The 13,271-nt window shown below is 45.2% G+C and overlaps 1 protein-coding gene across 1 annotated transcript in view; it reads right to left on the reverse strand.

The window, feature by feature from the left end:
• LOC137570647 (major facilitator superfamily domain-containing protein 8-like) overlaps window positions 1–13,271 on the reverse strand; it is an 80,101-nt gene that overhangs the window by 31,118 nt on the left and 35,712 nt on the right. The window contains exons 8-9 of the mRNA XM_068279346.1: window positions 10,995–11,068; window positions 9,605–9,688 (exon numbers count right to left, since the gene is read on the reverse strand). Of these exons, the coding sequence (XP_068135447.1) occupies window positions 9,605–9,688; window positions 10,995–11,068 (158 nt within the window). The remainder of the gene's footprint in view (window positions 1–9,604; window positions 9,689–10,994; window positions 11,069–13,271) is intronic.

The raw sequence follows: 13,271 nt of genomic DNA on the forward strand, positions 1-13,271 counted from the left end.
CATTGTGTTTACTTCCACTCTGTGTCTGCTGGGAACAGTAGTACACCGCTCACCCGCCACTGTATAGCATTGTGCTCTGTGTCACTGCTGACAATAGTGGTACACCGCTCACCCACCACTGTATAGCATTTCTGTACTGCCACTGTACTGCTGCCAGTCAGCGTGTACTTTAAGGATAAGTGAAATGAGGAAGAAATCCGGTGAAAGAGGGAGGGGCAAGGGAAGAGGTGTTTCCCCTGACGGTTCACGTACAGGCCACAGGGGAGCACCCAAGAAAACCCACTCAATACTGCCCATGTTGTCCAGGACAACAACCCTCACAGATCCAAAAGAACAGGACCAGATAATTACTTGGATGACCTCTCAAGCGTCCAGCAGTGGGTTAAGCAGCACCAGCACATCACGCACGAGGTCCGAGTCCTCAGCCAGTTAAAGTCTGGGCTTTCTTTGAAGACTGCACTGAGGATGTTACCATGGCGATTTGCAAGGTGTGCAAGACCCGCCTGAGCAGGGGGAAAAGTATTAACAACCTCTCCACCACCAGCATGAGCCGCCACATTCTATCCAAACATCCCACTCTGTGGGCAAACGCGGCAGGACAGGGTACCACCAGCAACACTGCCTCCCTTGGGTTCACCAGACTCACCACCAGACCCGCCTCAGCAGCAGCAGTAGCCCAGCCATTGCGTGGTTCACAACATTCACAAACATCAGACGATGCTGACACTGTCACTTTCCGGACTAGTGCTCTTGAGGTCTCCCAGTGTTCATCAAACACAACAACCAACAGCCCTTCGGTGTGCAGCGCTACGGTTGAGTTGTCTGTTTCTGAGATGTTTGAGCACAAGAGGAAATTGCCAGCAAATGACCCCCGGGCCGTGGCAGTAACAGCCAGCCAGCATAGCCAAGCTTCTGGCCTGCGAAATGCTGCCATATCGAGTGGTGGAGACAAACAGCTTCAAGGGCATGATGTCAGTGGCCATCCCACGTTACGTGGTTCCCAGCCGCTACCACTTTGCGCGCTCTGCAGTGCCTGAGTTGCATGAGCACGTGGTCAGCTAAATAACCCGAAGCTTGAAGAATGCCGTTGCCTGCAAGGTTCACCTCACCACTGACACCTGGACGAGTGCGTTCGGCCAGGGTCGATACATCTCCCTTACCGCGCACTGGGTGAACCTTGTGGAGCCTGGCAGCGATTCCTCACCTGCTACGGCGCGGGTGTTGCCCACGCCGCAAACAGCTGGATAACAACAGCAGCACCTACCTCTCTGACTCCTTCTCCTCCAACGCATCTCAAAGCTGTACCTCATCCGGAAATGCTAACCCAGCACCAGCAGCAGTAGGATCGTGGAAGCAGTGCAGCACAGCTGTTGGCATGCGTCAGCAAGCGTTGCTGAAGCTGATCTGCCTTGGGGATAAGCAGCACACAGGGGAGGAAATTTGGAGGGGAATAAAGGAACAGACGGATTTGTGGCTGGCACCGCTGGACCTGAAACCGGGCATGAAGCTAGACACCTGGCACGAACTGGCAATGTACGCAATAGAGGTGCTGGCTTGCCCGGCAGCCAGCGTTATGTCGGAACGCTGTTTCAGTGCTGCCGGAGGCATCATCACAGATCGGCGTATCCGCCTCTCCACAGAAAATGCAGACCGTCTGACTCAAATTAAAATGAATCAATCCTGGATTGGAAACGACTACGCAACACTCCTGGACCCCAACCAAGTAACATGACCGATGAACATCTGGGATGGTTTAGCGTTTCCGGTCCCTGTTTATTGAACCTCTCATCTGTATTACATTTATGACTGCATGGCGGCAAAAAGCATTGCTGCTATATCCGCACGCTTTTTGTCCTCATGCAAGGCCTGGGTTGTTGTGTCTCACAAAGCGTGGCCTTCTCCTCCTGCGCCTCCTCCTGTTCCATCACGTGTGCTGCTGCTGCTGCTGCTGCTGGGTTAGCGTTGCCGCGTGGTCCCTGTTTATTGAACCTCTTATCTTTATTACATTTATGACTACATGGCGGTACAAAGCATGCTATCCGCACGCTTTTTGTCCTCATGCAAGGCCTGGGTTGTTGTGTCTCACAAAGCGTGGCCTTCTCCTCCTGCGCCTCCTCCTGTTCCATCACGTGTGCTGCTGCTGGGTTAGCGTTGCCGCGTGGTCCCTGTTTATTGAACCACTTATCTTTATTACATTTATGACTGCATGGTGGTACAAAGCATGCTATCCGCACGCTTCTTGTCCTCATGCAAGGCCTGGGTTGTTGTGTCTCAAAGCGTGGCCTTCTCCTCCTGCGCCACCCTCCTCCTGTTCCATCACGTGTGCTGCTGCTGGGTTAGCATTACCGGTCCCTTTTCCTGGAACCTCTTATATGTATTACATTTATGACTGCATGCCGACAAAAAGCATGTTACCTGTGCAAAGAAAACAGACATTTCCCGCATTTAAAAGACAGTTTTCCCTTTGAAACTTTAAAATCGATTTTCTCAAAAACTATAAGCTCTTTTTGCTAAATTTTTTTTCCTCTTGTACCCACTCCCAAGGTGCACATACCCTGTAAATTTGGGGTATGTAGCATATAAGGAGGCTTTACAAAGCACAAAAGTTCGGGTCCCCATTGACTTCCATTATGTTCGGAGTTCGGGTCGAACACCCGAACATCGCGGCCATGTTCGGCCTGTTCGGCCCGAACCCGAACATCTAGATGTTCGCCCAACACTACTTCTGACCACATCCTCTGAGATTTTCCACAGAGTGGAACATCTTGTATTTTTTAATAATACTTTGCACTGTAGCCACTGGAACTTTAAAACATTTAGAAATGGCCTTGTAGCCTGTTCCTGACTAGTGAGCAGCCACAACGCGCAGCTGCAGGTCCTCACTGAGCTCCTTTGTCTTAGCCATGACTGTCCACAAACCAACTGCAGAGAGCTGCTGTTTTTCACCTGTTGAGTTGATTAAAACAGCTGTTCAATGTTTAATCACGGTAATTAGGATGCTTTAGAACAGCTTGGACTATTTGGAATGGCATAGAACTTTGGATTTTCCCATAGACTGACAGTTTGTGAAGGTTATGAATAATTTTGGACTGGGCACTTTTCTCAAATGTAAATAAATGCTGAGAATTTTTTTTCCCCACAATAATGCCTCTTGTACATCGTTCTATTATCTTTTGGGAGATACCTATGTCATTTCCCATAAAAAAAAAAGGACTTGCTGGTTGAATAAAAGTAATTTTAAGCCAAAATTTGCCAGGCATTTGAAGAATTATGAGCAGCACTGTATATAACTGTTGTGAATAAAACACCTTTGTCACCACAACCATGGAACAGACATTACTCCTGCAACTTACACGAATGTTTCTAACCGTATATCTTGAGTATATCAGGGGAGTCTGTATGGCTGACATTGTGATGAAACCACTCTGTGTGATGTCAGGACCTAGGTCCTGACAGTTTCCTGTCTGCAAGCCTTGTTGCATTGTGGGAAATAAAAGTGGTTTCCAATTGCCAAGCAACACGTATCTCCCTCTATGCATATGTATATCTATAAAAAAAAAAAAAAAAACAACCTTTTAGTTAGTGGGTGTGGTTATAAATAATAGCAGTTGGTGCTGTCCAGTTTCTCTTGTCTGTCATTAGTAAAAATGATCACCTGCAGGCTGATAATGGATCAAACAATATAAACAAATTACATGGAGAATATCAATAATTTCTTGATCTCTCCTATTTTTTTACTTCCCACTTCGCAATGTATTGATTTATTTCCCCTTTCGCACTTAAGTTCCATTTAAGGGAGAACTTTGCAGTGTAAAGAAAGCCAAATTACAGTCAAGCAGAATATTCAATAAAACTTGTTTCCATACTTTTTATTGCCCATACAGTTATCCTACTTGCATTTGTCCACAAGTAATGTCATCTATGTAATGATCACAAGTCTCCAGGCTGGAAACTGCCAATCAGGCTGGATACTGCCATTGCAATGTATGTATGCGTAAATGAGGAAAAAAAATGTACCTTCACTGCTTACAGTCATCCTGAATCTTATTTTAAAAAAACAAAAACATTTTGCAGTGTACAAAAATACAGGAAGTAGTAATGTGATTATTAACACAATGGACAGATTTACAGTAGTTCAAGTTACATCCTGCATGGTTTAAAATGTATTACAAGGTGCTAAAATGTTATCATCCTATGTAGGTCTGCCAAAACACAGCTTTTTTTGTCCTTAGAGGAAACCCGAGACGAGTTCATCTAAATGTTTTATACATACCTGGGGCTTCCTCCAGCCCCCCTCTGCACGGATCGCTCTCATGCCGTCTTCCGACACCTCCTCCTCCTCGTGGTAGAAGCCCGTTAGTTTGGCCAGTCAGGGCGCGGCCGCATGCTCCACCGCGCTCCTGCAGCCGGGAGAGATTTGCGCCTGCACAGTACTACTGCACAGGCGCAAAACGCTCCCAGCCGTAGGAAGGAGACGGGGGGGGAGGGGGGCACGCTGTGGCGACTTGCTCCGACTGGCTAAACTGATGTGGCCGATACTGGGACAACGAGAAGGTGGAGGAAGACAGCGCGGGAGTGATCGGTGTGGAAGGGGCTGGAGGAAGCCCCAGGTATGTATAAAACTTTTAGATTAACTTGTCTTTGGTAATATGAAAGTGATACAAACAAACACGAACTATACATTTTAAAACTGGTGTTTAGCCATTTTTTTTTTTCTTACATGTAGCCGAATGTAGAGCCGCTAGTTGCCTGCTCAGGATCGCTGTAGGTAAATATTTACCCCACCGCTGTTCGGGGGGGGGGGGGGGGGGTGTCACCGCGCTGGATTGCCAGGACACTGGAGGACAGGGGAAGCCTCGTTAGGATCCAGAGGCTTCCCCTCCCAAGGTAAGTATCCCCCAGAGAGTTTTTTTTTTTATTACAAGTTTTCTTTAAACCCTATGTACATAAATTCTGGTGAGGAGCTTCACAAACATTCGGATTTCATTCTGAAACTGTCAACACTATAAAGGTGCTGATTATACTCTATATAAATGGGTGCCCATCCCCTCTCTGGAAGCCTGTATCAGAGCTGGACCTTGACCTTATCTACATGTGACCACAGACAACAGATTAAATTTCACGTACTTCACTTCATACTATTGCTTCCTATCTTATCTTATCTTATGTAAATAACCTTTTGTGACATATCATTTTATAATCTAACGACTGTCATCAACTCCTATCTGAACCGCAGTACACTCCAAAAATACTCACATATCAAACAATTCCAGCTTATCATTTGCAACATCACCAACAACTGAGATGCCTGTAGAACTACATGCACATGCTAGCTAATACTTGACCTAGATCCCTCCTGGGCGACAGTCCTTGTATATGTGTTTGAGGCTTAAGGTGAACATGAGGCGAACCTTGAGTCAAAAACCACATACTTACCTAAGAAGATGGAAGCCTCTCGATCCTGTAGAGGTTTCCTCCGTGCTGCTCACCAGGACCCTCTGGAAGATCCCGACTGTGCCCCTCTTGATTCACAAGCGAGGCCGAGCTTCACCTGCACAAGCATGGCTGCATGAAGTGAAGCGCGTCCTGGATCTTCAATCCAACAAGCTCTTGTTGGGTTTATTTGGGGGGTCCGCAAGTGGCAGCGGGGGTTTGGAGGATGATGTAGAAAGCCTTTACAGCAGTGTTCCCTAACCCGGTCCTCAAGGCCCACCAGCAGTACATGTTTTGCAGAAAACCACAAACATTCACAGGTGGGGTAATTAGTGCTAATTACAACAGAGAGAAAATGTGTGCATCAACCAAGTGAACCTGACAAATCTGGCTTTGCAAATTTGGCCTATTGGCTAATCACGAGACATTGCTCATGCAAATATGCATTTGCTTTCGCATGCCTAAATATGCAGGGTCAAAAACCAAAAACCGCAAAACGATTGCCCTGCGGGAATTAGTTCATGCTACATAGCACCATCAAGGGGCGCCACGAGGAGGCTTCCCATTGCCCCCATACAACCGGGGGGCCGCGGGGGTCCCAGGCTCTCTCACCACCTGGAACCCACACAGCAGCACCTCAGAGGTGGAGGCTGGGGGGTGCAGGCGATCTCCCCAGCGTGGCCAGCGCCGGGAAGAGCCGCCCGCACACACCTCCCAAGATTAAAAACAGGCACTTACCTTAACGTCCATTAAGTTCTGCTATATGCGCATGACCTGTGCGCGACACATAAGGGGAGGACAGGCACAAATAGCCTGCTCCAGGGCTCTCACCTCCTAAAACAAGCCATTCACCACTTGCCTCCAAAGAAAAGAAAATGCAATGCTAATTACAACAGAGAGAAAATGTGTGCATCAACCAAGTGAACCTGACAAATCTGGCTTTGCAAATTTGGCCTATTGGCTAATCACGAGACATTGCTCATGCAAATATGCATTTGCTTTCGCATGCCTAAATATGCAGGGTCAAAAACCAAAAACCGCAAAACGGTTGCCCTGCGGGAATTAGTTCATGCTACATAGCACTATCCAGGGGCGCCACGAGGAGGCTTCCCATTGCCCCCTGTTTTTAATTTTTGGGAGGTGGGTACGGATGGCCCCCCCCCCCCCCGGCGCTGGCCACGCTTGGGGGAGTCGTCCGCTCCACCCAGCCTCCCCCTCCGGGGTAACACTGTGGTCCCTAGGCAGTGAGAGAGCCTGGGGCCCCGCAGTCCCCCCGGTTGTATGGGGGCATTGGGAAGCCTCCCCGTGGCGCTCCTGGATAGTGCTATGTAGCATGAACTAATTCCCGCAGGGCAACCGCTTCGCGGTATTAGTTTTTGACCCTGCAAAGCTTGGCATGCGGGAGCGGATGCATTTTTGCATGAGCAATGCCTCATGATAAGCCAATTTAGCCAGATTTGCACAGCCAGACTTGTAAGGGTTAAGCTTGGTGTTGAGCACGCATAAATTTTCTTGTAGTAAGCATGGGGTAATTAGTGCCTCAGCAGAGCTGATTAACTACCTCTGTGAATTTCCAGAAAACATGCACTGTTGGTGGGGGCCTTTAGGACAGGGTTCGGGAACACTGCTTTACAGGATCCAGAGGCTTCGCTCTTCTTAGATAAGTATGTGGTTTTTTTAACCAGAGGTTCATCCCCCAGGTACACTCTAAAGGTCCGTGCCCGCAAAACATTTTCACGCCGATTTTTCTGACTGGCAATTTTTCCGGCCGGCGATCTTTTGAGTGACTAGCAATGGTTTCCGTGATCTCAGGGCTTGGCAATGTGCATGCAATTACATGAATTACATTTTTCAATGTGCGGTAATAACGACTGTCACGATGGATTCGATCTTTAAGATCCCAGAAGACTCCCACGCAAAGTACTGCGATTGTTTGACCTCCTGTTCGAGCTATTTGTGTGCCATCACATGTTCCTGCTGGTAGGAAGATGGATCGGGGAACCTCGTTCGTCAGGAGACATTGCTATGAGGTTCCCTGATCCATCTTCAGGACACTATTCAACATAAGGCTGCAATGACTGCAGGAGACATAGCTGAGGTAACTCGAAAGAAATACCTTTTGGTTAGTTTGGAGATTTTCAATAAATTCTTTCTTTCTAAATATTTTATTATATGCTTTAGACATGCAACACTAGAATCACAGATGAAACATTATTCAGTGAATAAAGAATGAATAGCCTATATACCACTGTCCATGTAACAGAAACCAAACCATAGACCACACGTTATCTCATTCTTTTTATCACTTTTTTCCACCGCTAATATAGATTTCCACATTTCACAATATCATAAGCCTGTTCCATTGAGCAAAGCATTTCACATGTTATCACGCGTTATATCTAGAACCTTCAGAACCTAAGGAATGCAAGGAATTTACATCACTTTTTGCAATCAGTGTGTGCTGTAGTGTGCCATAGAGGATAATAGGCACGGATGAATGGCTAATTCTCCTCCAGCAGAGGTCTGAGTGAACAGACCCCATAAACTCTTTAGTCCAAGGAGTTCACAGACTGTCCGATTTTTCATCACAAAAACAGTAAGAACAGTTTCTGCAACTATTAAGTCATTAGGGCCTAAAACACTAGTGTGCTTCTGTCCACTATTGTGGCAATTTCAGAAACACATCAATGTTACAGAATGGTAAGCGTTGCTGAAAAACGTACAGTTCTGCCCCAAAGTTAATTTACCACATAATACACTTAGGGATATCTACCTGCTACTGACCAGTGTACTCCAAAGGACAACACTCCCTAATTGTTATTTGATGACAAATACCCCGGCATACCATCAAGATATACCTAGTCTTCCATGACCTTTTATCAAGCCACTTGACTTTAAAAGGACAACTGTAGCGAGAGGTGTGGCGGCTGCCATATTTATTTCCTTTTAAACAATACCAGTAGCCTGGCAGCCCTGCTGATCTATTTGGCTGCAGTAGTGTCTGAATAACACCAGAAACAAGCATGCAGCTAATGGCAGATCTGACAATGTCAGAAACACCTGATCTGCTGCATGTATGTTCAGGGGCTATGGCTAAATGTGTTAGGAGCAGAGGATCAGCAGGGCTGCCAGGCAACTGGTATTGCTTAAAAGGAAATCAATATGGCAGCCTCCACATACGTACCTCTTACTACAGTTGTCCTTTAAAACCATGTCAGCATAATACAGCAGTTACTATAGTGGAACTAGCATAATCTATTAATTCCTAAATATTGTATATTTGGTGGAGGGTTTTCTAGTTTGTTGGAAATCGTTCCACAGTAAATTTGTACCACTGAGAAAATTACAAGAAGGTGGACGAGAGTCTCTATGTCAGGGACCATGGCACAGTAAGAGTGACTTACAGCATAGCATGCACCTTTAAGAAACTGTTGATTCCTTTTTTCCACTGTGTATTATCACCACACACACCTATCGAAATGTAATGCTATTAAAAATTACCTTTTTGGTTCTGTCTGCAGAGTCAGACAGCTTTGCTTTTCTAAGCATGCTGAATGAGGTTTCCTTGCAGAAAAGGGAACTGTACGCTGTTGATGGACAGAACAAGTACAAATGTATATTTTTTGCGTCCCCATTTTATCTTTCAATGTGCCGTTTCATGATATGATGCATGGGCACATGTTTTTGGAATACAAATACGGTAGATGACTTTTTTCCCAAGCGGGGTTATGCTTTAAGTTGCATTTGGATGGGTACAAGTCCAAAAATCCAAAGAGCGTAACAAGTGATGCTGATTTGTTTGATACTATGTGGAAGGTAAACTTTGTTAAGGTACAAAAATGAAGCATTAGTTATTTAAATGCTGGCAGTGATCTGCAGTTCACAGTGTACGGATATCGTGGGATTTTTAGATTTCTCTATTCCATAATCACTCTATTCATATATGCATTTTGTAAATTGCTCCCTATATTGTGTGCATGCCAGTTAATTATCTACTGTAACCCATGATGCAGTCACAAGATACAATTACTTCAGGCTCATTACTCATCAGATGACATCAGTTTACAACAAGCACATGCTTGTGATGACATTATCTAAACTATCTCTTGTATTTCCTCCCACTCAGTACTAATTACCTATGATGACAGCACCTGATGCCTACATTACACACCTCCACTCCACAAAGAAAATACAGCAGCGAGTTCTGCAGGTCCTGGAATCCAAGATACATTTGGGCTAGCGGAGTGACCAATGTCTGCAGGAGAATATAGAAAGAGATTACACTCAGTTTCTCTGTACATTAAACTGAAGTATTTATGTACTGTGAGGGAATGTAGTATTTGATCCAAACTGATTGTGCTCGTTTGCCCTAGAAATGACCAGTCTGTAATTGTAATGGCAGGTTTATTGTAGCTGTGAGAGAGAAAGATAACAAAAGAACCCTCAAAAAATCAAGTGCCTAAAAGTCAGAGCTCGATGTGCATTGTAACAAGCAAAATAAGTATTTGATACCCTACAACCAGCACAAATTCAGGCTCCCAGATCTCTTCACTGTATGCAGGTAACCAGCCAAGTTACCATTAGGAGCACTTGGTGTAAGGGAGTGCTCCTAATCCCAGCTTGTTACAGGACCTGTATAAAAGACACCTGTCTACAGAAGCAATCAATCAGATTCAAAACTAGCCACCATGACCAAGACCAAAGAGCCGACCAAAGGGTCGACCAAAGAGCCGTCCAAGGTCCAAGGATGCCAGGTACAAGATTGTAGACCTGCACAAGGCTAGACTTGCACAAGGATCTTAGGCATCAACTCAACTCACAATGTTTGAAGGAGGAAGAATGGTGCCTATGACCCCAAAGACACTATCTCCTCTGTCAAACATGGAGTTGGACACATTATGCTTGGAATGGAGGTTCTGCTAAGGGAAAAGAACACCTTCTCCACATCAAAAGGACAACGGACGGAGCCATGTACCCTCAAATCTTGGGTGAGCACCTTCTTCCCTCAGCCAGGACATTGAAAAATCAGTCATTGATGGGTATTCCATGAACAAGGCCATGACAAAAAAAGGAGTGGCTCGAGAAGATGCACATGAAGGTCCTGAAGTGGCCTAGCCAGTCACCAGATCTTAATCCAATAGAAAATCTATGGAGGGAGCTGAAGGTTCAGGTTGCTACACACCAGCCTCAAAACCTTTCTAAGTTAAAGAGGATCTGCAGAGAGGAGTGCGCTCAAATCCTTCCTGAGGTGTGTGCAGACCTGGTGGCCAACTACAAAAGAAATGTCTGACCCAAGTGATTGCCAACAAGGGTTTTACCACCAAGTACTAAGTCATCTTTTGATAGGAAATCAAATACTTATTTCACTCATTACAATGCACAAGCTGACTTTGGGTCACTGGGTTTTTGAGGGTTCTCTTGCTGTTATTGTCTCATAGCTACAATAAACGCACCATTACAATTATAGACTGGCCATTTCTTGGCCATAGGACAAACAAGCAAAATCAGCAGGAGATCAAATACCTCTTTCCCTCACTATATATAAACAAATCCATACTCACCTCCAGTGCGGTCTGATTAAAGAATGTCACAAACTGAGCTGCCAAAAGCACTACAATCTCCTCCCGCAACAGTCCTGCAATAAGAAATGTTGGTAAAATAAATCCTATAGTAAATTCACAAATGAAAGATTGCAATCATGGTCACTGTGTTTTGGGATGAATGAGTTGTAGTTTGATGGGACAACCATAGAAAATGTCAAAGTAACAAAACAAATACAACAGACAGTAATCAATTCCTAAAGTGGAATAATAGGATCAGTAGTACAAGCACTGCAATATAGCCCCTTCACCATACAAAATGAGGCTTTTACTATACGAATTGTGAGATGAAAATAGTGGTCAATGATTTATGCTCTTTAGGGTACTTTCACACTATACATGTTGCATTGCACAACCTGTAAAATATGATTGCAAGAGTGCTGAAGATTTGCATCCCATATTATCATTGCAACACATACAGTGGAGCATACACTTCACAGACATACAGAATGTCTACATGGCAACCATTAGCGCACACATTGGCCAATATCCAGGGCCAGATTTACTATAAGGCATTGTAGGCACATGCCTACAGGCACCTGATGAAGGAAAGGTGGCTTGCTCCCCTGAGTGTAAAGGAGAGGTTATTTACCCGGCTCTCGGCATTCCACTGATGAGATTTCCAGTCAGGGGCACCTCTAGGTACTGAATACTGAATTTACCTGTGGCTACCTAATGCTAAGGGGCACTTGTACCAACCCATGATGGGCAAGAGAAGTAAGAGAAATGACAGCGGGGCCAGCCAGCACAGGAGATTTGTAGGTTCATGGAGAGAGAACTCTAGGGTGCCAGGACATCTGTGTCTATGGGTTCCTGTAAAGTAAGCCCAGGCCTACCGATACCACACAGAATGCTGCATGTTATTCTGATAGAAATCTTATTTATCAGCATCAATGTTTTTTCTTTATGGACCTGATGTACAAAGCAGCAGTAAAATTGCCATGCCCAAGCACTGCACTAATAGGGTATTACGCACTGCTCCCCGGACGACGGGAGCGTGAACGAGGATGTGCGGGTGCAGCGGTCATTGACTGGCAGAAGCGATAGTGAGCCGCAGCAGGGGAACATTTGGTAACTTCGCGGGCACAGGTCGAATGCAGCGGACTGTCAGAAGCCCCAGGTAAAGTGAAACCAAATATCTTCAGGTCCGATTTAAAGGTGCATACATACACACAAAGGTTGTCACCTAAAGGAATGAGAACTCGCTCCGATGGACAACAGATCAGGACAGAGTCCTGTAGATACACTTCCCTCTACTACAGCAGAATATACAATTGAACATAGAAAAAAATAGCTCATAGAAACAGCACCACACTAGTTTATATGTAAATAATTCATGACAATTTTATTCAATCAATAACGTTCCAATAAGAAAAGCATAAAAACATTAAAAAGAACACGGCATACCCTCCTAATAAATATAATGTATATCAATATAATATCATATAATATATAGAGGCATCAACAATATAGATCTATATATAGTATGTACCATAGAAACAGTGAGGGTGCTCAAAAAGAGCATCCACTCACTGTATGAACCCGGGTTCAATAACCTCTAAAAGCAATAGTGATAATAATGAAAAATATAAAAAAAAAGTGCATCATATACAAAAAAGTGCATAATATAACAACCACAGGACGTCTATATAATAGTAAATAAAGTGCTAACAGCAACGTGCATAGTTTGAGGGGAACAGCATGAAAGTGCGCAACTACAGAGGAACGTGCACGAGAGGTATACTTAGGCGGTCAGAGATGCCTGGTCGGGGGTATGCCGGAAAGGGGAGCCCTCGGTGGACTTCTCCACCAGTATCGCGGCCGTCACGCCGCTTTTTCACAGAGCGAGGGGGACACTAAACTGGCGTCAGACGGCAGTTTAAATATTGGACGAAGGACAGTCACGTGTGCGCGCCAGACGCAGCGTCACACGTGACGTCAGTAGGGCAGATCGCCAGACGGAGGCCAGGAAGGTGCAAGAGGACCACGCTGGAGCGCAAACAGGAAGTCAGAAGTATATACTGAGCGAATAGGTACTAGACAAGAAAATAATACGCTACTATGCACGCTGCCATATCTGAAATCAACACTGCACTAACTTCTGCAAAGAAGATAATAAATGCTGCTAAATGCAATACATCTAAGGACAACTCATATATATTGCATAAAATGCCCAGATAGTCTTAAAGGGCCAGTGGCATGCCGCACACCCACAATAGCTGAGTGAACGACAGACCA

The sequence above is a fragment of the Hyperolius riggenbachi genome, chromosome 4 (assembly GCF_040937935.1).
Source record: "Hyperolius riggenbachi isolate aHypRig1 chromosome 4, aHypRig1.pri, whole genome shotgun sequence".
In the NCBI taxonomy this organism is placed as follows: Eukaryota; Metazoa; Chordata; class Amphibia; order Anura; family Hyperoliidae; genus Hyperolius; species Hyperolius riggenbachi.